This window comes from Syngnathus floridae, chromosome 1 (genome assembly GCF_059516105.1).
Source record: "Syngnathus floridae isolate MCC-2025c chromosome 1, RoL_Sflo_1.0, whole genome shotgun sequence".
NCBI lineage: Eukaryota > Metazoa > Chordata > Actinopteri > Syngnathiformes > Syngnathidae > Syngnathus > Syngnathus floridae.
In genome coordinates this window covers 17,748,455-17,776,420 of record NC_142413.1, presented here as the reverse complement: position 1 = coordinate 17,776,420, position 27,966 = coordinate 17,748,455, and the positions used below count along the sequence as shown (strand labels likewise).

At 39.9% G+C, this 27,966-nt stretch overlaps 1 protein-coding gene across 1 annotated transcript in view; it reads right to left on the bottom strand.

The window, feature by feature from the left end:
• The window catches only part of trpc7b (transient receptor potential cation channel, subfamily C, member 7b), a 41,930-nt gene extending 16,636 nt beyond the window's left edge, over positions 1 to 25,294 (bottom strand). The window contains exons 1-7 of the mRNA XM_088391692.1: positions 24,872 to 25,294; positions 17,042 to 17,804; positions 13,224 to 13,406; positions 10,900 to 11,064; positions 7,561 to 7,777; positions 6,197 to 6,430; positions 4,126 to 4,390 (exon numbers count right to left, since the gene is read on the bottom strand). Coding sequence (XP_088247818.1) covers positions 4,126 to 4,390; positions 6,197 to 6,430; positions 7,561 to 7,777; positions 10,900 to 11,064; positions 13,224 to 13,406; positions 17,042 to 17,804; positions 24,872 to 24,906 — 1,862 coding nt within the window. The 5' untranslated portion in view covers positions 24,907 to 25,294. The remainder of the gene's footprint in view (positions 1 to 4,125; positions 4,391 to 6,196; positions 6,431 to 7,560; positions 7,778 to 10,899; positions 11,065 to 13,223; positions 13,407 to 17,041; positions 17,805 to 24,871) is intronic.
• Positions 25,295 to 27,966: the final 2,672 nt, after the last annotated feature.

The window sequence follows — 27,966 nt, the reverse complement described above, 5'->3', positions numbered from 1 at the left end:
TGTCTCATTTTGATGAATACTGAGTCTCCCATTTTATTGCATTTTTAATGTTGGTTATTATGGTGCCACTTGGGCAGCCAAATAATTTTAAAGTGTTCTTTGGTGTAAAAAGTTTGTCAACTAGCGGACTAGAAATGGGAGATATGTGGGTTTACTCGATTGGCCAAATCTGAATCCTGATAACTGTGTGTGTGTCTGTGTGTGCATGTGTGATACTTAAACAGTACAACCATATTGTTTGAACATCTGTTAAATTATGCAGAACGCAGGCATTATGCATGTGTGTATCTTTGTGTATTTGCACATATTGGGTATACTCACACTGGCCGCAACAATAGATAGACCGGCTCAATTGAACGTAGGAGTGTGCTAGCTATCGACCATATGTGGCCCACGGGAGCATTTGATCTGACTAGCCATGCGATTCAGAAAAGAAATGAAACCTCAGAGTAACAGTTATGAACCCCCTGCTCAAATTACGCAAAAAATAAAATAATAATAATAAAACACACACACACACACATATATTGATCTGACAAAAGGTGTATCAAAATTCTGACTTCATAATGGTTACAATGATGACGGTTATTTAGTTGTTATTAGAGTGCTGCTTTAGTTTATATTAATTTGTACCTTTTCTCTCTTCTTTGTCATTCAGTGTTCATTGTTTGTCATGTGAAACAATTGTGGAATGTTTTTAGCATTTTTGTCAGTTTTTGACATTCATTGGAGGAGTGTTTTGTTTTGTGCCTTCACGCTGAGAATTTTGCGAATGAGAGTATGCTATCGGCACACTAAATATTTGCGTCAAACACATATTCAAAGTGATTTTTTGTTTTTAAAAGACAGACTGTTTAATAGTGATTTTTTTTGCAGTCTTATCCACTTTGTACATATGTCCCTTCATTTGGTTGGGACAGATCACCTGCATCAGGTACCAAATTCAGTAAATGTGTGAATGCTTTAGCCAAAATGAGAATGTGTGTACGTGTGAGTGTGAAAGAAGATGCTACTAATGCCACATGTTTCCATCTAACCTCCTCACCCTAAATCTCCCAGCCCAAATGGCCCCTCCTGGGGTATCATTAACACCTCCACCTGGCTCTCTCCTCATCTTTTTGCTTCAGAGCAGCAAACATATATGCCTTGGTCGACAGCTTACGTCTCACACATACCCACAAACGAAAAGATGCTGTCAAGATTGAGAGAGGAAACATTTGAACTTAAATTAGTCTTGGAACGTCTCACCATTGAAATATACATTTTGGGAAATAGTGGTGCCTTGAGATACAAGTTTAATATGTTAAGTGACCATGATCATAACTCAAAACTCTCAAATCATCTTTTCCTATTGAAATGAATGATAATGGCCTTAATCTTTTCCACCTTCCCCCAAAACACTTAATGTAGAAAATTAACAATATACTGTAATGTCTGTTCATTATTGTCACTGTGAGTGGAGCGTATGGCCGGGAGTTGTGGCTGCCAGCAGCTCGTGTATGAATATGTTCTCTGTCCCTTCTTTTCTTCAATAAAAAGCAACCAAGTTGCACTAGCGACTGTGTGCATCCTTAACCATGACATTACAGGCATTACAATATTACACTATATTTATTTGGGGCAATTTTAAACACTCAAAGTAATATTCCCTTTGTTACTTCTTTAGTTTGAGTAAACCCCAACTGGAAGTGCCATCAAACAACCTGGAGCCTATTTTCTGATTGCTATGCTTTGTAAAGTGTGCTGATTTGAGTTGACTACCACCATAAAGTGCTTGTAAAAATAGGAATGATGTATTATATCTCATAAACTTATTGGTTGGGTCACTCAAGCTATCACTCTAACTACATACTTATGTGCATATGCATGTGCCAGGCCAGAGTGAATGTCTCTCACTTGAAGTCAGACTTCAATTACCTGTGACTGTGTGGACAAGTGTCTGCATGGAAAACAAAAATGGAAGAAAGTAAGGAGGCTATACACATCTCTAACCCTGTGGGAAGATGTTGGAGAGTGTCTGTGGGAATGTATTTCCATTCATCCAGAACAATATTTGCCAGGTCAGATATTGGAGCTGAGTGAGGGTTTAGCTAACAATCTGTTCAAGGTCATCCCAAATGGGTTTGTGTCAGGTTTAGGCACAAGTTTTCCAACACCAAACTCCTCCAAGCATGGCTTGATGCACCTGTGCACTGGGCTCCACAATCATGAAGTTAGAGAACATTGCCGTGCCCAAAGCTTTTTCCACAAAGATAGAAGCCTGATACATTGTTATGCAGCAACAAATGAGATTTAGTGGGTAGTTAAGAAAAGTCCCCACCCGTTTTTTTATTCTAAATAGAATTCCAGGGTGCAGGCTGTGCAGAACATACCCCACAAATTAATAAACATATTGTGAATTGGCAAATAGTGCATTCATGATTATTAATGAGGCATAATATTTACTAAGATGTGTGTTTTAAATACCATTAGATTATATAAGTGTAGTTCAGCTGAGGGGTTTCTGAGAAAACGCTGCAGGTTGAGACCAAAGTCAGACTGACCCCTGATGGCGTAAGTAACAACTGCAACGTGTTTCTTATTGTTCAAGGATTTAACTTTTTGCTCCCTCCATATGCCTTCCACAAAACAATGAAGGCAATTGAAGGTGAATCAGAGCGAAGTGCAGCTAACTCCGGCAGACACTGGTTAGAACCTAATTCCTATGATAAAATGTACTTGATTGGTATTTCACTAATGAGAGTTCTTTTTATTCCCAAAGGAGAGACAGCTAAGCACTGGAATGCATCCCACCCAGCTGTCTCTCTAACTTCAGGGTGACTCTCTCTATTACAGCCGGTGTCTGTCTGCTCATCTCATAGCCTGGATCTTTGGCTCTGAGTGAGCAGCCAAGCAGAACTTACCACTTCTAAGACGCCTGTGCAGCAGCTCTGCACAAGAGCTTCTCTATATGCACAGCACAAGCACGAAAAGTGGAGTCCTTGCGCTGCAGGTAGAAAACCTACACCTCTATTTGGATTATGCAGAGAATATTTAAGACATGGCCACGGGCAGTAAACAAATGCCAATAAGTGCTACAAAGACAAGAGATTTACCTGACAGCAATTTGGAAAACACCAGACAAAATGAACCGCGTTCACGTTTCCTCATTCGTCCTCGATAGTTAAGAGAGCCAAACAGAGTAATTTATGCAAATTACAAACAGTCTTATCAGATTCAGTGCAAATTGTGCCATTTCAACTGCTGACAAAATGAGACAAAAAAGATACTATTTGAGGGGATCGTAAGACTAAAACCAATGCATTATTTTTACATCGTTTGCAAAAAATACATAAAACTAAGCATACAGTTATGACTAGTGTTTTATTTATTTCTTCTAATGAAGTTTTTAATTTTGCCTTTTTACTTCTCAGACAACCCCCCCCCCCCCCCCACACACACACACACACACACGCACACACACACATAACCTCTCTTTTATTCTCAATTGCATGGAACAGGTTGGAAATGTTAAATATTAGTTGACATGAAATCAAGTGCCTTAATATATTTGGAGCCGAGGAAGTGTTGTAAGAACAAGACTTGTCATAACATTCAACTAATCTTCATATTTTTGGCGAGATATGTAATACCAGTGCTAGAGGCCTGTTAATTTTAAAAGCTCGCAAAGCTAATACTCGAACCAACGATCAAGCTGTTTAGCCATCTCGTTCTGCCTTATGCTCTGTAATTATTCTTCATACTGCAGAATGAGTACAATCCACTGCATTGAATATTAACGGTACATCACTTGCACTGTAAAGCTGTAAAGCTCTAAATTGATCAGTCCCTCGCAATCTCAAGTTGCAGATAGGTAGCTCAATTTTTTTTACTTTCTTTTAAACTACGTTATTTACTGTATGGTTTATTAGAGTACAATATTAAAGCAAGGTATATTTCCTTTTAAGAAAAACACTTAAAACAATGCTGATGTATTTGAGAATGCCGGAACAGATTAATGGCTATTCACGTCATTTCAATGGAAAAGAATTATCAAGATGGGAGTGTTTTTTGTGACCAGAATGACCATAACAGACAAAATAGTGCATCATCAAGAAATACACAAAAATTAAAGGTGTAACTCACGTGGTAAAGGCTGGATTATATTTGGCTCCCAGGTAGTAAGAGTACAGATTGAACATGCCAATCATGAAGGCCACAAACACCATGATGAAGATGACCATGAACTTGAAGATGTCTTTGACCGTACGTCCCAGCGAGATCTGCAGTGGGCCGAAGCTCTCGTTAGCTGGAAGGATGTAGGCGATGCGCGAGAAGCTCAGCACAACCGCGATGGCGTACAGACCCTCAGAGATGATCTGGGGGTCTGACGGGCGCCACTTGTTCCTGGCTGGAGGAGGAGGGGAGAAAAAATGGAATGAAGTGATCATCTACTGAAGCTGTAACTGTTTTGCGATGGTGCAGTCATTAGACAATCCTACATCAACTACAAAGGGTTTGTTTAAAACAAAACAAAACAAAACATTTATGACAGAGAACAGATTATTACAACTTCATCAATCGTGTAGGTGTTCCTAATTAAGTGTCCTAATAGCATCAATTATAATATTTGCATGTACAAAATAAACATTTTGAGTCATCTGTTTTCAAGTGAAACAAGAAACAGGATAAAGATGAAAAGACCAGTATTACTGAGATGACCCTGGGTGATGGGTAGAACTGACAAGCGATGGATGTGAGATCTGTGGGGAACAAAGAGAGGGAATAAAGAGATAGACAGTTCGGGGAGAATTAAGAACAGACCCCGCAAGTAGGAAAGAGTAATGGGCTTTGGATAAAATGTAAATAAAGCTAAGAAAAACAACAGCAGGCACACGCTAGGGAGGAAGATGGAAAGAGTACTTGTGGGAATAGTTACGGTGGTCCTGAAAACACATATGGAGGGCAGTTAAAGGTGATGATCACTGACAATGAGGAAGGGAATAAATCATATGGTGCAGCGTTAATGTGTCGTGACAGAGTCACGCCACTAGATGACAGCACTGATGAAGATTATTTTCCAAGATGCAAACAGTGCAATAGCAGCACATTTCACTACAGTGCAATGAAATATGTTACTTAATAATCTCGGATGTTTCGTTTAACATCAAATCTTACTGTGTGTTTCTCTAAAAATACTGTCGCTATGTCCATGGGATGCAAACAGAGCACACTCACACACTCACTCACACACACACGCACTAACACACGCACACACGCACACACGCGCACACACGCACGCACGCACGCACACACAAACACACACACACACACACACACACACACACACACACACACACACACACACACACACACACACACACACACAGACACACACACACGTCTTTATTTCAAGTTCAAATAGATGACGTTGATATTTTGAATTTGAAATTTGCGCTTTATTAAATCTTTTTGTATAAGTTAGATTTTTTTGTAATTAATTCATGGGTCGTTTCAATTAAGCAACTTTTGCAGCACAACAGTGACTTAAATATATTTCAAAATGTGCCTTGTAACCAGGATAAACTGTCCTGTTGCACATTAATATTCTGTTGAATCAGTCACTTGCAGCGCTTCACGTTCCCCACATTTTGATGTTATTGCCTCATTTCAAAAGGGAAAAAATAAAATGTCCCTACAAACAAAACCCCATAATAGTTTTACTAATTTTCAAAAAAAAAAAAAAACACTACGAAATCGTATGTACATTAGTATTCACAGTCTTTCGCCACAAAGCTAAAAACTGAGTCCGTAAAAAATAATAATGAATAATAGGCCTAGTCATGTTATAGTATAGGGCAGTGTAAGACCCAGTGTAAGCACAACTATGACAAGTTTGATGATTAGTGATATTGCAATTCAAAACTACGGGCAATACTTAAATATTTGCAGTTGGGCACCCAGCGATTCGCAAATGCAAATTATTTACTTGTGTTTTTCATGAGTAATGTAAATTGAATGTTTATTAGCGTTCTTTGAAGAAATATTTGGGTTTGTATAACATAAAGTTTGAGAAGCTTCATGGGCGTCACGCTTCCCCAATCCGACGCACAATTGATGCTATCCATGGCAAGTTTCTGAACTGTTTGAAATCTCTTGTTGAAAATAATACTTGAAGTCGTTTTCCTTTGAAAAGCAATAATGGCAAACATCTCACCAAATGTAAAGTAGGCCACCTCATCAGGCAGCGAGGCATTGCTGAGGTCTTCATCTGGCACATGCAGGTCCACGTACTGCTGGGCTTTGGACGCCTTCAGGAACGCCATGAATCGTGCCGTGAAGGATGCCACAAAGATGGAAAGCATGCCAAAGTCTAGAAGGTTCCACAGGTGCATGATGTACTCCCGGGGTCCATCGCTCCAGATCTCTTTGCACTCGGACCAAATCATACCTGATGCAAGTGACAAACACAGAAGGTTCTTTCTGTTAGATATACGTAAATATTTAGAAAAAGCACACACCTTAATAATACACAGATGTTAAAATTTAAGTTCATTATTTATAATTCTCCAGATGCCCAACATGGGAGTCACGAATGGTCTCATTAAAAATCAACCCTGACTCCTTTGAAGCCAAAGCGATGAGCAAATTGCTCATTTGCATTGCGACCATCAGTGTAATATCTGCAACCATGAAAACAAACTTCTGGAATCATAAAGATTTTCTTCTTCCCATTTATTGCACTCACACACAAGGCCAAAATGGATCATCGTGATGTGATACAAGTACAGTATAACAAACATCAGCAGGTTGCAAAACAGCTGAGTTCTGAGATTAAATTTATTTATCTCTCCATCTTCATGTTTCCTCACGTTGGTCATTACCATTTCATCTTCACAGGCTTTTATCTGTTCTCATTATCCTGCATTGTGTTGCTGTCACGTTTGCTCTGCTGAGGATGTATTTTCATCCCGCTTTAAGATGGGACTCTACTTCTGACATTTTCCATTTGGGCTTTGGGGAAGAAAACCCGACTGGTGCGTTCATTGTAATTCTACTTCATATCAATATTGCTTTGCTGGCTTATCGTCACGGTGCAGAAGTTTTATAACATGGATTCAATTAGACTGTAAAAAGAATGGCCCGTTTCTCCGGCTTGGATTATCATACAGCACTGATACCAATTTAAAGCATTTTTTTTCTCCTGCGTGGATTATCATACAGCACTGATATCAATTTAAAGAATTTTTTTTTTCATTACCTGATAACATGATTTAATAGGGGTCGATCTGTTTGTGGGCTTATTATTGTCTGCAGTTTTTGACATTGTGACAACCTAGATGTCTTTATGGTGTGAAGAATGTTACAATTGAAGTTTTGCTAAAATGCAGACATAATTTACATAATGAAAATACAATAGGTAAGAAAATAACATCTATGTTGAATCAATCTTTCAAAATGTAGAGGTACATACCTCAACAGCCTCAATGAAGGCTCTTGTCTTGCTTTTTCACGATTTCAAGATAAATCGGGTAAATAAACGTGCCGTAATTGAAACTTCTTAAAGCAGTCACAACTCACCCAACACCCACTTCATGATCAACATCTCTGTCCAGGAAAATTGTGTGGTCTTGACTCTGAACACCTGCCGTGGGTGGTCCGTAATGGTCTCATTGGGGAGGTTCTTGACGCCCTCAAAGCGGTCGGAGGCGTTGACCACCAGTAGACCCAGGAAGATGGTGAAGGAGACTGCATGAGCCACAAATTTCATAAATGGGCTCCTTAAGGTTTGACCTAACTGGAAGGAGAAAGGATCAAACTTTAGGAAAATTCTATAATGGTCATTGTACTGTACACTCCTCCTCTGAAACACAACACAGCTCAACCCTTAAATGGTGCCTTATGGTATTAAAATGATCTCCATCTGATCAATTCCTGCCATTGTATAAAAATGAGAAGCGTACCTTCCGCAATAAAATAATTGTAATGCAAGCCAATGCACCTTGCAAAAGCACAAAAGATACCAGTGAAACTTTAGCTGCTGTAAGTATATAGGAAGAAAAAAATAGTGTTGCCACCAACCTGACGGGCATCCTTAACATGATAAATTGGGCCAATATACCGGCAAGCAGCACTACAAATGTGGTGAGAAGATACAAACAAGAACTCTCCTTGGACTAAGAATTTCAATGGATGAAAGTGCTGATATATAAAATATTGAAGAGGCTCCATGTTAACTCGTATAGTGGGTATAAAAGGTCAACACTCGTCTGTTTAAATACCCAGATTTTGTGATATGCCGGGGATGGGGAATTATCCATTCATTTGCTTACACGCCTGTCACCACTGAAAGTACTTTGGACTGACCCCAAATAAAGTTCACTTTTTCTTTAGATTGTGTGTAAAATAATGACATTCAGGTCCATTCTATTCACGACTTGCACTGCTCACCTAAGCGTTGCTCGTAAAAATTCACATTTGCTTTGTTTTAAATGACAGGTTAACCTTATCAACAAATTTCATGATATGTATTTAAGGATGCAAGATTACTGTGTATGTGTACTATGAATGAAACCAGTGATACTTGTGTCCAACTATTGAACATGGTTGGAGTATATAAAGGTCAAACAATCGGCAAAGATTGGTTAATTGTCCGATTATTTTGTTTGAAGGGCCATGATTAGAATATTTAATCTGATCCAATATAAAAAATAAACCAAGCATGACCACACATTTGGCTAGATTACTCAAAGAAAATTATGTTTGGTAATGAAACAACCCAGAACTGTATTTGATGTGACTCAGTATTTCGCTTGGCTACCCAATCTTGAAGTACTCCTTATCATCCCATGAGAACAATCCTGTCACAAGTGTATTTTATCAGCTGCCACAAAGATTAGGCAAAGATGAATGATTAGGAGTGACTCTCAACTGGAATCATCCCTGATTCCTAGTTTCACGTTATCATAGGGGCACATTCAATTGTTGATTGAAACAATTGAATTTCAAATTGTATCTACTATTTAGGACATAAATGACATTTGTGTAGCTAGAAATAATAAGATATAAAAATGCCACAGTGCATCACTTGAAAAGAAAAATGCCTCACATGCTAACAGTTTCAGCACCTCTCTTCAAACCTGCTGTGTTTAATATTATCTTTCCACAGGAGACCACTACTATCCGCAGGTACTGCAGCACATAAGGTTCCAATACCATGCTTGCACACAGGCACACTAGAAAGGTGAAGCTCGATTTTGTGAAAACATTCCCATGTCACTAGGACATGCTCCTTCAGTTGTTACGATGATAAGGTTGATTGGATTCACCTCCCTACTTGAAATGAGATGCTTGTTCCAGATTGGTCTGACAACTGTGTGACAAAAGCTAATCGGTCTTCCAACAGAAAAAAATCTGTTTTCAGTGAGCACATTTCAAGCACATAAATGGTGCTCCTTGTGTGTCTCACCAGGGTTGTACAGATATTTTGAAATGTGCACACACTCTCATTCTGCAACACATCCAAGCCCGGTCAACTTTTTTCGCAGCTGAGTGGGACAATAGTAAGGCAATACTAGCTACAGTAACAGATGCTGTCATTTTTCTTCAAATGTGTACAAAAAAGGATACTATTAGTTTTAATTGATACGATACAAAGACGTAGTCCAGGGTTGTGACAGCCTTCTAATGTTCCCTAACATTTTTTCGACACAAGTACATAAAGGGGGCGGCTCGGTGGGGCACTGACAGCATGTCCGTCTCACAGTTAGGAGGGTGTGGATTTGATTCCACCTCCGGCCCTCCCTGAGTGGAGTTTGCATGTTCTCCCCATGTCCGCGTGGGTTTTTTCCGGGCACTCTGGTTTCCTCCCACATCCCAAAAACATGCTTGGTAGGCCGCTTGAGCACCCCAAATTGCCCTTAGGTCTGATTGCAAGTGCAGATGGTTGTTCGTCTTTGTGTGCCCTGCGATTGGCTGGCAACCAGTTCAAGGTGTCCCCCGCCTACTGCCCGATGACTGCTGGGATAGGCTCCAGCATGCCCGTGACCCCCGTGGGGAAAAGGAGTATAGAAAACGGATGGAAGTATATAAAGGCTGTAATTAATGCTTTCATTGATACCTAGCCAAACCGTCAAGTAAAAATGGATGGTTTGTACCATGTGGGTATTGATGCATAGATTTTCCCTTGCGGTGCCATGGGTTTGAATCTCCCAGGAGACGAGGGTATAAAGTACAAACAAGTTCCAAAAAAGGACAGCAATTAAGACATCTATAGGGGCAAGTCAAAAAATGAGGAAAGAGTAAGAACAAGTGAAAATGGTCCAAATATTTATCATGTGAGTAATACACAAGATTTGGATTCCTTTTTTTTTTTTTTCTTCTGCTAAATATTTACAGCTCAGACTTGCGCTTTCTTTGCATTTTTCTGAAAAGACTTTGGACACAATTACCTTCACAAATGCATAATGGCTGTGCATTTACATCCAAAATTAAAGGCTCTCTCAGCATTACTCCTCTGTGAGCATACTATGTACACTTTTTTAACGTTGTTTAATCAATTTAATTAATCGAAGCACTTAAGAGGTCTTTGCAAGGCTTTATGGAAGCCCACTGTGCACAGAAACACACATGCAGGGACAGCGCTCAAAGCTCAATGATAATGTAGAGGATTAAATGACTATTAATCAAGGGGGATCTGGAGTTTTGCATCACTTATCTCAGGAGTATATGTCATATTTCAGCATGCCACTTTAGATTCCAATCAACCTAATGCAGACCAAAAGAGCAAGGAATACGAGACGAGACCAGAGGAATAGACTAAACAATAATAAACCACCCCTCAAGCTCTGTTGTTCTCCACTTTGACTGTAGTATTTCCAATGTGATAAAGTTGAATGTAACAAAAAAAAACCAACATACCTTGCTACATGGCATGATCCAGTAGGCAACAGCCAAGAATGGCAGGCCAACGGTGACCCCCAGCACGGTCCAGCATTTAACGCCAATCGACTGCTGCCTGAGACCAGGAAGGTTTTCATACCAAATGGTCAGTAGCTGTTGTTGGCAGTTCGGATGGGCGACAAACTGGCGAGAGAGGGTGACACAGGAATGAGGGCAATAAATAAAGTACAGAGTATAACAAAATAAGTTGGACGAAAATCGGAGAAAGAGAGCATAAAGGAAAAACAAAATGATTGTAATGGCAGTCTTTCATACAGTAATTGAAATGATTACTACTGGAGTCCTCAGGCAAACTGCAGGGCGCTGCACTGCAAAAACTTAAATTCTTTTGATTTTTTACACAAAAGCCGTCACTCATGTTGTCATATTTTAACATTTATGATTGTGGAGAGTGACCTTAATCACATATTCACAAAAATTACCGTGTTTTTTTTGCATCGATTCCTACGCAAACAATTGACAAACGCTAACCTGCGTTTTCAAGCGAGCATGCTGGATCTTTGACAGCAACTGCATTGGATCCTTACACTTTCTTGTTTTTGTATTCTTTCGCTAGCCCTTTCCTTTGTATTAAAATATCAAAAGAGACATTGCCTTCAAGGATCTCTCTTTTGCTTCACACCACAGCTAACAGGATTTGCTATTGCGATAAGAGATAGAAGTTAGCAGGAGACAGTAAACTGGCGAAGCAGTGCTCAGTATTGCACATCACAAATGATTTGACATTGAGGTACAAGTTTACATATGCTGACGTGTAATTAAAATTGCTTTATTGATGTCAGTTGTGTGGCATGTAAAAAAAAGACGCAAACTTTCCCATTAACGTTCATCATTTAAATTGTGAGTGGTTATAAAGTTATTAACCATTTTAAAATATTAGTATTACCTTGGTAAAACTTCATCACCCAATACTGCAAAACCTGTATGGCTTATTATAAATGCTCTAATGTGATCTAAAACCTTGCCTGTATTGCACATTCACAGAAAGGCACACCAAGCTGTAAAAACAAATTAAATTTAGTCATCAGCAGTGAAACAAAAATATTATTATATGAGGGTTACAGTATATTGATCAAATGCCACAAAATTAATCAAACACTCAATCAAACTTTCAGACCTTCATCTATTAGTTTCATTTGTCATTTTCATGGAGTGTGAATCTGCACTAATTTAGATCCAAAAGACTGACACATAATCCACTGACCATTCAGTGCATTGATTACTACGCATTCAACCAAAACAATTCCCATCCCTGAATCCAGCAACATGCATCACACACAGTCATGCGGCACCTGGTTTCCATGGCAAAAAGCCCCCTCCCTCCCTGTTTGTCTCCTGTGCAATTATCTCCCTGAGTATTGGTCATGCTTGCTTGGTGAGAATTAAGGCCAGCATAAACAGTCCGAGCAATACTTGCATGTGACACAAACATGCACATATAAACAAGAGATTTGGCCGAGGAGAGAAGATAGAGGGTCAAACAGTTAAGTTGCGCATTTGAAACTGAGAAGAGATGTGGTAGAGAAAATGGCAATTGGTGATTGCTTTGACATTTAGTCCAGCACAGAGTCCATGTTGCATCTGCAATAGAAACTCCTGGGACTTTGTACATGATAAATGATTTGTGAAAATGCAACGAAAGGTAAAGTCTTCAAGGAGCTTCCTAGCGTGCGGTCACCATCAGGTGGTCCGGAATGGATGTGGCAGCATTCTAAAAGGTCATGTCAATCATGTGACCTCATGTGGTTGTCACCAAAATAATTGCCTCCAAAGTACTGTAACTTCTAGCTCTCAGCACCCTTTGAATTACAATTGGACATTCAGGTGAATGCACAAATACATGCAATATGGAAAAAAGGACCGCAAAAGGCTACTAGACTATGAGAACTTTTGTTTTGAGTTATTTGGGCATACCTGAAATTGTATATGAACATATACATATATAGTGCAGACATCTGGGGGCAAAACAGCACTTGATTTGACACGCCATGTAAAAGGGGTTATAGAAAAGCCTTTCCAATATTTTGGTCCCATTATTTATGACGGGCTGAAATAATAATGAGGATCCCTCAGTGTCTAATTGAAGTCATATCTCTCCAACTGTCCATTATTATCTTGGTGAAGGCATCATTTTTAATAACACTTGCATTCGTAAATCTTATGAGATTTAGTCATAAAGTGGTAGGAGGGTGTGCTAGATACAGGTGTACCGACCTTGAAAAAAAGTACATATAAAAGTCTTAAAGTCTTTATAGTGGTGGAATGGGATTCTATCAGTTTACCTTCTTCACTTCATACTTGATGGCCAGTTTGACACGGCTGAGGCAGGGTCGGTTGTAGGGGCTCGGCGGGCACAGGTCAACATCACCGTTCACGATGGCTTCCACCTCTTCGGTGTTCCGACACAGGTCCAACACTCCCACCACAAAGTCTTTACACTGCATGGACAGCTTACGGTAGTCATTCTGAATCATGGGCGGAAGATAGTAAGGTAAAGAAAAGGGTCAGACAACAGAAATGTACTGATAAACACTTGTTCCTCAGAAGTTGCATTCACTCTTGCTTATGAAATACGACTTGACATTTTAAAAGGAAATGACCTGCTGAATGATTTCACAATATTGATTGCCAGTGGAGGAAGTCTCCTTTTTATGGTATACATAAACAAGTCAATACACTATAAATACGAACCCAAACAAATCAAAAACATTGTAAAAGTGGTTAAAACTACGTATTTTGGTAAGTCATAAAAAGAGATGAGCTGTACACTAAAAGAAAAGTTTAATATTCACAATAGCAGGTAATTTGTGACATTTATTTTAGCCAATTTTCAGATACCATGGCCAGTCTGACACGACCGATAGGCAATGTATGAATAAAAATAGGTATACCAATTCTAAATTGCTATGTAGACAAAACAGGGAATAATAAATGTTGCTGCTTATGTGTTGTTTGCTGGTGACATGCTTATGGGAACGATTTGTAACCTTTGAATACAGAACACATCATTATTTTTTCATGTCAATTATAACACGTGAAAAATACAACACCAGCCGATATGCAAGATGACTATACGTACACAGCATAAGGCTTGTATAATGGCCTGGAACGTATGCAAGAGCAAAAAGCTGTGTCACAAACTAGTTTAAAATAATGTCTCGGCACGCTTGCGCTTTTGAAGACTAAAAGAGACAGACAGCAGGAATTCTTAACACTATAACAATCATGATTGGTTACATTGGGAAAAGGAATATGTAAAACATGTTCTGTATAAGAATATCAATGGCGCTTGCATTGTAAGACCCACATTAGGGTATTACACGCAGATATGAAATTTCAGTCAGCATTCAGAGTATGTGGTTTGTGCAGTGGGATGGGGGAGATGGGGGGTGAGATAAAGGCATTGGGATGATGTTGTGAGAATGAAAATGGATCCAGTTGTGTGAAGTAGAGGGTAATCGGTCACGGTCGAGTGACTCACATATAAAGTAATGCAATATGTGTGAAGATGGCTGAAAAAAGGATTTCTGTTCTTTTTCTCAAAATGCTAATACCGCTCTTCTCACATTTAGTTTTCTGCATTCGAGAAACCCCTCAAGTGGAACAAAATCTGTTTCTAAATACTGGGCAAGCTCCAATTGGGTCAGGTAGTGCTTCCGGTTATGGTTTCTTTTGCAAAACAGCACTTTTTCAGCTTTACATTACATTCATATTCAACTTCCCTTCTTGTCATCATAGCCATATTGAACTAAGTGGCCAGGAAACACATTTACACTCCATTTCCAGATTTTCTTGTCTGTATATTTTGGTTGAACTCTTAAATGTACGGGGCATTCAACAAGAGGTTAAACATTTTGTTCCACACTGTTACACTAAAGAAGACCAAAACTAAAACCTCAATAATTATTGATGTTGACTGATATGAAATAGCGATATTGTGATACACTTTTCAACATTATCTTTCAACATTTACAGAGTCTTTGAGGTGTGTACTAACCTCACCTTCATTTGTCCTTCATACCGGCTCTTTGAATGATTGAGAGGTTAAGAGACTGCATGTGTCTGTGGGCCCTTATGAGAAATTGATGCGCTGTCTTGAAAAGCGTGTTGTTGGGAGATAAATATTCTGCTGCCAGGGGAAGCCCCGATACACATTTTCATAAACTGTTCTTCATCCCTGTGCTGTGACAGGTTGTGTACTTGTGTGTTGTTTGCGGTTGTCTTTGTTGCACACACAGGATTAAACCCTCCCTCTTGTGTGTGCAAATGTCACATCTAACATCATAACTATGCCTTTCATCAACATGTCGACACTGAGAGTTTGAACCATGTGATTAATAACAGCAGTGTCAAAAGTTAGAAAAGGACACTGTCTGTGAGTGATGAAATGAAGTGTCAGAATATTGTGATTTTTTTCCACCCTTGGTAAAGGTTGTTTGTTTGTTATATCAGTCAGAGCAACACCCCCACTGAGGGAGGACAGCCTGCAGGACACCGCACACGGCGTGTTCTCATTATTCGATTGGTTTCCCTTCCGATATTGCTGTGCTGCTCATGTTTCAGAACTCTGAGGTGGAGAGCAACCTTTGTGCGCGGTGCTGTTCAGCTCCTCAACTTCAAAATTTCACTGCCCTCCCCCCCGGAGCCCTCGGCACCTGCCTATCCTTCAACAATGGAGCTCTTATCCCACATTGATTCCACATGTTCAAATATTTTACAATAGTGAGATGATAAAAAAAAGAACCAGCAATAGAAGACAGACTGGTGATAATGAAATGGTAATGAGACAGATGAGTGCCAACATAACTGTGTTCCCTCAGGTGCACCCTTCTCATTAACTTGTCTGGAGACGGGGAGCACAGTGAGTGGAGAGGCTGGATGACAAACAAGACTGGGTAGACAGACGGAAGAGTTGGATGAATGAGGTGATGGACAAATTAAAAGAGAAACAACACATGGGCAGATAAGGGATGAAACAATTCATCAGCAAAATTGAAATTGCTATCAGATCGTTGCTATCTGATGTGATGATTTAGAACAGTGATCGTCAACTGGTGGCCTCCGGGCCGGACTGGATTCCATAATTATGAGAATCAAAGAAAAGTCTGACTCACAAAGGCTGAAAATGCCTTATGTTTTGTAATGAAAACATATATAAGCAATAAACACCAAACATAATGTTATGCCTCTTTTCTTTTTTTGTGATATTATTTGAGCGTCCAGCCCCAAATGTGACTGTCCAGTACCATTCTAGACCTCCGACAAATATAGTTGGTGACCCCGATTTAGACTGCAAATAGTTGAGTGTAATCAACTGGATAAACAAAATGTGGACAAACGTATTGACAGTCTTGGATATGACATCCACTGGTGGTGAAAACGGAAAAAATACATGGAGTCGGCCTCCTCCTTATTGCTATGATAGTTTTCACTCAGATGGGAATTCCTTTATGCCTTTTGAATTGTGCACTGTGCACTGTGCAGAGAGTCGGAACAGAACTGAAATTTGCCAGACTTTAGAGCAGGGATGGTCAACTTCAATAATGGAGGTGGGGGGGTAGTCACAATTTTTCACCAGCACTATTGAGGGTGTGTGTGTGTGTGTGTGTGTGGGGGGGGGGGGGGGGGGGGGGGGTCACATAGAGGTAGGGGACCATACCCTTTTTAACAAGATGTATGAAAACAATTATTTCGTTCTGATGTTGGCAAGTTTCCAGACTATTCAGAACATTCTGTGTATTATTGGACATAGGAATCTGGCAATGAAAAGTCACTTTGCATTGCTGCCCTTGTTGTTCCATTTAATGGTCTTGCTGGTACCATAGGCATTGTTATGAATAAAGCCAAAGGTTACGTGATGAGGCTAATTGATGGCCGGCCGTGTTCTGTTTCCTCCATCATCACAACACCGTGCTTATGCTGCTGTTGTTTCAATGACACAAGTACATTGTACAAACCAAACAGAGAGTGAGTAATCAATGATGGAAATTGTCTGGGCTAATGGCAACTAGAATATTCGCTTAGGTTACCAGCTACGTATCTAGCATCTGTATTATTTTGATACACAGAGAATGACTTCAATGAAGCGGCTGCAATTTACCTTGAACTCTGTCTCAATGTTGGCCAGTCTGGCGAGTTCATTGCTGAGCTCCAGGGCAGTCAACACTGGGTCTTCGCTGCTGAGTGACAGGTAAGCTGCACTGGCCAGGGCCTTGTATGCATTCATCCTTGAGCGTGAATGACTGAACGAGTCTTTTTTCTGTTTCTCCACACACTCTAAGCACTTGCAGAAGTAGTCGTGAGGCCTCTCTATGCGAGCCCCTTTGGTCAAGAGAATGTGAACTATCTCATACTCTTGGCAGTGAGCAGCCAGGATGATGGGTGTGACGTCATGTGAGAAACGTGTTCCATCCTCATCGTAAGCGTAGAAGTCGTCATCACGCATCTCCTGCTCCAGAGGACTCAAAGCCAGGCGGAGACCCCCGCCAAAGGCAGGGTGGCCGAGGATGGCTTCGACGATGCGAACGTAACCCTTGGAAATAGCCAGAAGGAGGCCGTCTCCGATCCGAGCCAGGCCGTCCTTCTTCAGGAGCAGCTCAGTTACCTCGAGATGCTCATTTCCTACAGCCAGTTGCAACGCATTCTGACCCATGTAGTCCACACAATTAAAGTTGAGGGTTTTGGAGTCTTCCAGCATCTTACGCACTACCGGAATATTCCCGTACTCGGCAGCATCTAAAAAACGCTCCTCTTCTGCAGTGAGAGCTGAACCACGCTCATTGAACATGTAGGCTGGGCCGCGGACTGCCTGGCGACGCCCCTTCTCCCTCAGCGTGGTGTGCCGACGATGCATAGTTTCCAGCCTGTGATGAAATGGTGAGGAACAATTAAGGTAATTCATAGTGAGGCAATAAAGCAAGGACGCAAAAGGCAGTATCATTAAATGCACTGCACTTGCTGCTTTTAAAGAGTATAAAGTAATTACAGGCTCCTAAATTGATGTACTTTGTTGGCAGGGATTGGTCAAACTTAATCATCAAATTTTTGGACCTTTTTCTTGGCACCCCAAGAAAGCATTCACAATGCTGGGACCGTTGCGGCACAACCAGGGTCATAGTTCATCAAAAGGTGATTTCAGGTCACAGACTATTCGTGAGAGATGAAGCCATCACCTGAATGGTTTCTGACATCCATCCACCCACTTTCTGTAGCGCTTTACCTGTTCAGGGTCACGGGTGAGCTGAAGCCAATCCCAACTGACTTTTGGGCAAAAAGTGGACGACACTATAAACTGGTTGCCAGAGACTTGCAGTATCGCTGGCACGCCTTTATACTTTGCACTCAAATGAAGTGATGCTTTCATTCACTCCAAATCCTCGAAAACGCAACCACGATGGATAGGAGACACCGTCGCAATACTATTGTCAACATGCAGCACTGGATGTTTTTAAGAGACTCATACAAAACTATTTTCCACTTGTGTAGAAGAGGTTCATTTCAGTTTATTTTCAGGGTTGCCATTAAGATTGATCCCTTTGAACACACGATAAAGTCACTATAGTGAGGGGAACTCAATCCCAAAAGGTCTTTGTATGCTGTGACTTTGACCTGAAGTGTGACAAAAGTCAAAAAGACAGGAGGCTTCTAAAGAACATGAGGCTAGGGATGAAGCACTTTCATCTTTCAAATTGTTATATGGTCCGACTCAGAAATCGTCACAAGAATGTGACCGCAGCTACTGCACACAGGAAAAGTAATAAAAAATGTATTGTGATAGAAAGGTGCCACGTTGTTCTCACCTAGCCATCCCTTATTGTTAGTTTCCATACTTTCCATTTCTCTTTCTCCATCTATTTGACAGTTTGTGATTCAAATCAGATTATGAATTATAAAAATGGTCACTCAGACGTTTTCCACAGTTTGTGTGCGTGTGCCACAAAAGAGATTAAAATAATGTGTTTACATAAATTGTGCCTGCTCATTGTTGTGGGATTAGCACTTTGGAGCACCCTGGTGATATATTGTGAAGAACATCCTCAGCACTATTGTTCCATGGCATTATTATTCATCCTTTTAAAATGCATGAGACTAAGACTGAAGTGAAAGTTTTGTTTGTTTGTTTGTTTGTTTGTTTGTTTGTTTGTTTGTTTGTTTGTTTGTTTGACATCTCAGACCTATGATACTCCTCAAGGAAGACTACTCAACCTGTTTTTATCTTCATTTAGTTACACTTGAAAACATCACCGTCTGTATATAGACATCTATAAACAATTAATTCTCTGCTCCTAAGATATAACTGCACCTTGGAATTATTTTACAGTATGATTTGACATTTTAGTTGTGGTTAAACAAGACGTGTGCCATGGTGTACCTTCTACTATATTACTGCTGTATTTTGGGGGGTGATAAAAGTTTGAACTATTGCAAAACGACACTGTAGGGGCATGATGACGTATTCCATATGTTCTCATTCTGGCATGCACCCGCTGTTCCCTACCATTGAACCACAAAACAACAATGTCGAAGAGTGTGAGCAGCTCTGCACCATATTCATCCTCAAATGAAGATTTAGTGCCTAAATTGGGAGCTACTTTGCTTAAGTTTAGAGGAAACAAACTATAACTTAAACACACGTTCAAAGACACGAGAGGAAAACATAAAAACAGCCCGTGGTTTTGGGTGTACAAGTGAATACAAGTTTCAAATGAGCATTGCTGGAGGATTCATTAGTCACTCAAGATGACAAAAAAGCAGACAGTGAAGTGTTTGCGTTTCGCCCAAATGAGACACAATCGCTGAGAGAAAGAAAAAAAAAAAAAACATTTGCCTGTGATGTACAAATCCGGACGGCACAAATTGGCTGCTATAAATTTTCTCCCCCTCTATGACCTGAGGATCACACAGGAGAAAATATTGGAATTTCTTGATTTGTGGAGTTCGCAAGAGCACAAACAGGTGTGTGTTACAAGACAACGGGGTCAATGACTTTTGAAAGAGTGGGTTTGCTTTAGTTTTGTTGACATGACAGTACACCACTTTTTTTTTTTCCATTAAGTTTTAAGCAGTTATGTTATATTTAAACCTTGCAGGGAAAACACAATTTCAAGCTGTCATTTACACATTTAGACTATACTAGCAGTTTGTTTGTAGTATTTCAAGTGGGAAAAAGGATGCCGCACATATTGTGTACAATAAAAATACCAGTGTTACAAGGTGGCAATTACACAAAATATATTCATCGGTAAGTCTGATATTGTCACTGCAAATTACCTTTAAATATTATGCTGTAATTTAGAAGCTATATTGCCAAGCCATAGTTATAACAAAAACTAAGATTGCTCCAGCACCTTGTGATGTTTTACCGTAGCATGTAAGACAGTAGAGCCACTTGGAACAGGCATCTCATCCACAGATTGAAGCTGGAATTGCAAAGCTCGGCATCTAGGTAGCAAGACTTAACCTTCAAGTCGATGTACTGTGAAGAGCAGTTTGACATTTATTGTATTCTTTAACCAATGCGTGTCCCTCCTGCTGTCATGTCGTGGGCAGTGGTAGGCTAGATTGATTTTGCACACTATAGATCAGCCACTTTCTGCTGGTTTGGTTCTGGGTACAAAAGAACAATACTGAAATAGCTATACCAAGTCAACGATAACACATTAAAATTGTCAACCTGAGTATGTCCTTCAAGTACAGAAGATTTATTATATTTTTTTCTAATTTTGTTGAATGAATAAGTGAATAAGGGACAAATATCGTGGATGTAAAAAAAAAAAAAGCGACACATCAAATGCCAGCTATTTGTGCTGAACAAAAATGAGATGAAAATGAATAATTTCAAAACTTTCGCCACTATTCATGTGACATATAACCTGTACAACTCAATTGAAAACTTTGAAAAGGCAAGTAGATATGAACAACTGAAATAATTTGCGCACACTGACTTTTAATTGGGATGCGGCTGTGTTCGGAATCAACCAATCGTATTGAGATTGATCTAAAATGGGAGTCAGAACATACCTGCCACCATATAAAGTGCCTTTGATTAACAGCAAATTAAGTTCATATGTTTTAAAAAAAAATTCCTGGTTTCCCAGAATTACCTTAACATGTCTGACTGTTTTAAACTGGTCATATTTAGCTTTGAACCATAATACATTTTCCTTCATGTGTTTGAATTACTTTGTTATGGTTAAAGCTTTTGGGCATAATTCCAACAGGCATGTTGGGTGCAAACACCACACCAGCAGTGAAACATGGTTGTGGCAGCATCATGCTTTGGAGCTGTTATGCTTCAGCCTGAGACAAGGGGAGACAAATTATGAAAAGTAGCAATCAGTGTGAACACAAAGCCACGAAACTACTAGAAAGTAGTAAAAACAAAAAGTCCAAAAAGGCTACTTGAACATCTGAACTTTAAGTGGTGTTCATCAGAGACACTTAGAATGATGGTAGGTGTGCCGAGTCCCATTTAGGACAAGTTTAAATGTGACTAGTTAATTCGTAAAACGAGGATGTTCACACTGGTGCAACCCCATCATTTCAGTTTATTTTTATTTTTATTTGAACTGTACAGAGTACACTAATTTTGAAAATGGCTATGACATGTATAATGTACATGTTGCTCACATTTTTTTTAAATACGACAAAAAACTGAAATTTCAACAAGGGTATGCAGACTTTTGATATCCACCATATGTGTTGCAGTGATAAAATTTTGGTGTAGCGGAGGAAGGTATGAATAACAATCTGCAAGTTAATCCTTGGAGTTATGCAAAGGCTCAGCTCCAATTCGTCAAAAAGAAAGGTTAGGCAATGTCGTTGAAATAATTTCTAACATGAAATGGCATGGGTTTAGCAATATCCTTTTTGTTTAGAAAAAACGAAACAAAAACACTTTTCCTTTTGCTTTACTACACACTAGATGACAATCAAGTCAATTCTGTGCCATTAAAGCAACTGGAAAGATTAGCCAATTTGCATTTAACATTAGGAAAAAAAAGATAAAGGTGCAATCATGTTTGAAATCCTATCTTTGAGGATAGAGAGACGGTTGAAAGAGGGCCCCGCTGCACTTGAATACAGAAACGGCTCATTTTAAAGATCAAAGCCATGTTGCCGAACACGTTTCACCCGTAATGAGAAACATGCATGTTCATTGGTCGGCATACTCATTTTAAGCATCCCCAGATCTTTTCAAGGCCTTTCAAGCTGGACACTGTTGTATAAAAGCTGCAGACGGAACGATCAAAGAGCCAGCAGTGTGACCTGCCACTCCCAATATCTGATTGTCCTCCCTGAGCCGCCTGGGTAGTATGAACACTCATTAATGAGTCACCATTCATTTCCCATTTGTCTCAGCTTGTGGATGCAGATCATGGATACGCTGCACTCAGCCTATTGTCGATATCACAGCGTATTGGTTAAGCATAGAAGAGAATAGACACAATTCCTGTTGACGCCCGGTTGCAGCATTTGGGCCGTGGAATCGCTCAAGAAATTGTGTTGGATAAATGCGTTGACGACTGAAAGGCTGAAGTGGAAAAACAGGTAAAGACGCAAATTCAATTGAACCCACGCAGGCTCCACTTCCTCACATACATAATGTAAATGTTCATGACAAGGGAAGCACCTAGAATGTACAACACAACGACCGACAGATAAAAGGAGCAAAGAGGATCATCTATTGTAGACTCGTGTTGTTTGAAAAAGGGTCACGCAGTACAGCACGTTGGTTAAGTACTTTTGATTCAGGAAGCGCCACTCTATTGATGAAATTACTGATGTATAGAACCATCAATGGTGCACTGGGGATCTTTATTGCTTTACCTCTATCTCAAGCTCCTTGTGGAAGAGTTTATTAAATGAAACAACCTTTATACAGAGAAATTAAACAACAAGTACACACTAAAGCATTAGGTGCCAGTCAAGTTTGTTGTTGTCAGTGACTCCGTTTACAAGCAGTCAATATTTAGATTTAGGACACAATTATGATTTCGGAAACATTCGGAAATTACGAGTATGAATAATGGTGGATGGAACGCTATCTAGTCTATCTGCAACAGGGGTAGGCCAACAGTTAAGCCCAAAATTATTCATACCTCTGAGATGAATAAATTTGTGCTTGACTGTATAAGTGAACAAACAGAGTTACTCTCACATTTAAATAACCGAATTTAAACGGTGACGCACGAACGTCGTGACGCAAATAGACATAATTTTCGCTTGTTACTTTCTACCGTCAATAAAACACATTATATTCAAGTCATTCACCACAGCAATAATGCAGCCGGCTTCCTCCTTGCTCTAAAAGTATGCTTTTGTTCTGCTTCTCTGCGCTTCATTGTGATTGTTTAACTCTGCTTGTGGATTCCCAGTGAGTTACGTCAAGATATATGTGTGTTTATACACACACTGTATCATTTTTGCAGAGGCAGAAAATGACGTATAATTACGGCATATTCAGGTTGGGCTCTCTATGACAAGGATGTTATGGCAAGGATTACAGTAGTTGCCAGTTTATATATTAATTCTACTATTTTTCAAATGAAAATGTTGCTTTTCTGTAACACACAAAGCATTTCACAGTGGATACATTATTCATGACGCAGACAGAGTGGGAACAGCAGACCCTTCGGTTACTGGATGACCTGCTCTACCTCCTGAGCAACAGCCACACTGTATTTTGATGCTTCTTGTATTTTACTCATAGTGTGGTTTTCAACCTATCATAATATCATTTAGCAACATGCATCCACCACCATTCATTCACCTGTCTGTGCCAACTGAAAAAAATAGCCGAGGTTCATTATACCCAAGTTGGCCCATTTAGAGAAAGGATAGGGGAACGGAGCAAAAATTTGAAATTTGCTAAATATCTAGTGGTTGTATTCACCAAACCAGCATGGCTGCAATCTCCGTGGTTAATTTTAATCCAAAGTGATTAATAAAGAAGTTGAATGTATTTTCTGTCAAGTAGTGGAGTTTGGATTGTGGGTCTTATATTTGCTGCTTGACAGAAAACAACTGTTTCTTATTCTTAACCAAACATTAACTGTTAATTTACACATGGGGATGAAGATTTAACGGTGTTCTGCTGTTTTTTTTTTACAAAAACAAAGTCAGTATACAATTATAATTATTATGTAAGACACGATGACAAAGCCACTGTAAAATATGGCGACACATTTACCGTAAATTTATATAAAATCGTTACAGTGTACTTTTGAGCAAAAAGTCCAACATTAGCATCAAGTGGCAAAGTTATTACTGTAAATAGAATATAGTGGACCCCTTCCTATTCATTGGGAATAGGAACCAAGCCCGCCCACAAACAGCGAAAAGCCAGTAATAATTGACGGCACCCTATAAAATGATAGAAATTCCTTATTTAATAGCATAAACCATAAATATACCACAAATGATGAACCCGAAACTTGGAAGAGGCTTATAGCATTTGTACTGAAGATAGCATTTTGCCACAAACGCACGAACAAACAAACAAACAAACAAACAAACAAACAAACAAACAAACAAACAAACAAACAAACAAACAAACAAACGTGATTTTTTACACGGATAATGAAAAATCACAATTTGGTGAATGCCGCTGAACAGGGAATATGCAGGGGTCCACTGTAATGTTAAGAGAATAAATCAGTATTCAAATAAAATTGAACTTAACACTGAAACTACTGGTGATTGAGCAGGATGAATCAAATTATATGATAATCAAGCAAATCAAGTCTTTAAAAACATTATAAATGATCCATTACGAAAATGGTGGGGCCATCCATTCTAGCATAAGCTCTCTGTGTGCCTAATAACTTGTCCAACAAGTGTTGAACTGCTTAGTCTTTAGCTGGTTAATTGAATTCCCAAACCGAAACGACAACAACAACAACAACAAAAGTGAATTCCAAAAACTCACGAATGCCGGGAGTCGGAGTTCACTTCGGGGTTCATATGTTCTTTGGCGTGATGGTTGCCACAGTCTGGAGGCTCCGGGACGCATTGGTCAGCGCGCTGTCCACGGTGCTGAAGGCTCCCGTCGTTCCCGGAGCCGCGTCCTTTCCAGGGGGGCAGCGGCTCGTCGTAGTGCTCGCACACCACGTCGAGGTGCGTGTACTGGTGCGGAGAGTCCCTGCTACATTTGCGGAACTTTGGCGGCGTGAGGTGAGGGGAGTCCTCGGGGTCTCGGTTCTCCGAGGATGAGCGGAGACAGCCCGGTGAGGCCAGGTAAGGGGGATCCGGGTCCTCCAGAAGCGGAGAGGCTGAGGAGAAGAGGTCCAGGGGCCGTCGACAGGAAGGTGATCCCTGGGGAAGACACAATGTCGGAGAGGGAGACTCGGACCGAAGGCTCTTTCTCTCTGCCATCGCTTTCTTCCCCGTCGTCAGACATTAGCAGAGCTGTGGACATGGAAATACTGAACCCGCCGCCCTCCCCGCCGAAAAGAAAGAAATAAAAGGTCGTAGTTCATGTGACAGACATTGCGCAATGAATGTTAAAGTTTCGTCCGGACAAGTTTCATCCAAGCTGCGCGTCAGCTCTCCTGACGTGAACGTTCACGCGCAGCGCGCTACAACCAGAACGCGCGCTCCAGGCGCCAGCCCTTTCGAAAATGGAAGACACTCATCAAAAGTGACATCTGCAGTCATTAATTTATTGCGGGGAAGGGGGAAGGGGTATAAAAAAACTAATCTAGTCTAGTCGGTGATTCAGATTTTTTTGTGTCCAATATGCCATGTTAAAAAATTGCAGAATTTTTTAATTTTCTGTTTGAATACAATGGACTCTGCACAAAACTCAAAATGCAGTGACGCCACACCGAGGATTATAGCGGTTTATTCTGTTTTGGCAAACCATCACTGCCATGTATGCAAAGTCTCCATATAAGTCTATAAAGTCAATATTTTATTTCATTTTCACCCTAAAGCAGTACAAAATACCATGAACAGAGGTGTGTTCCAATGTGCACACACCGCACAGTGTCATTAAACCATAAATGGCATTTTAAGCGACTATTGGCAGCGAAACATTGCTTAACTCGCTGATGATTACACTTATTTATTGCCCTGTGACAGAATCTGCTTTCCTGGACACCTCTGTGCAGGAATGCAAGAAGTTGAAAGAAGAAAAACATTTGTTCAAGAAAGTAACTCTGGATTGTCATGATTCGCCAGATCTAATGACAGCATTTGCTAATGTATCAATTAAGGTAAAATGGTTCACTAGTTAAGCAGCACTACAATTACACACTGATCTTTGTTGTTGTGCTTCTTAATGGCTCCAAAGCAGAAAGCCTGTATGGTTTCCATGTCTGTCTGACAATATTTGACAATAATGCCAAACTGATTTTGATAAAAAAAAAAAAAAAAACTCAAATACACATTAAACACAATTTTAGATATTTTCTGCTATGATTCTGCTTCATTGTCGCCGTCTATGCTCATCCCTAGCGGAACAATACTTCTTTGTACCTATTACGGGGTAAAACAAAATGGGTACCATACAGCAAATTGTCGGCCACTCCGTTCTGTAAGTTTTTCTTCTCTCATCAGAGGAGTTTGGCATTAAAAAGAAATGGAAGAATGTACAGTGTGCGCGTCCTACATCATTGAAAAAATAATCCAATAATTAATTTCCTAACGATTTACATTTCTAAAGCAGTAATTCAATTACTTTTTTGGAAAGGTTACTATTAATTGTAACTAACTGCATTTTGGAAGTAATTTACCCAACATTGCTTGCCAAGTACAAGTCTATTCAAGCCAGTGAATGAAGGATTGTGCAATTTGAGGGGAGGCTGGGTTTCTTGCTGCCTCACCTCACCTCTTACCTATTCGTGGGCTTTGCACATTTCCTGCACTCACAAACGTAAGCTCAGGCTTCCCGTTTGTTAATTTTAGGTTTCTGGTTTAACTGACTATGAATAAGCAATTAAAAGGCTAATTCGGAAACAAATCTGTTATTGAAAAGTCGTTCACAGAAGACTTTCAATACATTGCAAAATTGGACAGTGGAATCTAGGTGCACATGTTTGAGGACACACACGTGGTGCGTAAGAAATATATGATATAAAGTCATTATGTATTAGCTCATGATTGACCTCATTTGACGATAGCTACTGTAAACTGCATATGGCAGTTGCCAATTTCTGGAATAAATCCTGTACGTATTTTAGATCAGTTTTAAAAAGGAATTGTTTGGTCTTGCAATGCTAGGAGTATGTATAATAAATGGCACGTCGCCTTTTGCGCTTGAACTTGTCATTGTGTACTACATATGTAGTTTTGCAAATTGCGTAAAACCACAGCTGAAAGTACGAGTTGAAGCAGACCATACTCTGGCTTATTACAGGAGGCGTATAAGAGCACTTCGAAAAAACACATATAGCTTCAGTCAAGCGTTCACTTCATTCATTCCAAAATGTTGCTCCAAATGACAGACAGCAAAACACAGAACATGATCAGACCTATCAACATCTCTAAAAACTGGACAAACAATCAAAACAGAATTTAATCAACCCAGGAAGACAAATGCCGGAGTTAAAAAATCTGCTTTAAACAGAAAATAGCTTATTCTTTTCAAGCTAATTCTGATTTTGATTCTGATATGCACACACGCACGCACAAAGCTTGTGATTGTGGCTTAGACAAACTCGGCCTCAGTTAGTGTGACTAAATGACCCATTGAATAAACGCTTATCCAGCTGTCCACATTGAAACATCTTTCCTCTGCATGTTAATATAAAAAAATGTGGCACAGTCCCGCAGTGAAGAAGCCCTGAAGCAATGAAAACATTACGCTTATAAAACATTACACACAGTACTATAAACTTTTGGACGGCTTCCTCTACTAAGCCACTGAGGTTGTGACTGCGAATGAGAGCAAATAATCATATTTCATGTATTTCCTACAACACTTTGCTCCACAAACCCGGCTGGTGTTCAGCAGTGCTACAAAATAAGTGACTCATGAACTCTCTCACAAAAAGCAACCATGTACAGCGAAGGGTGGTTGTA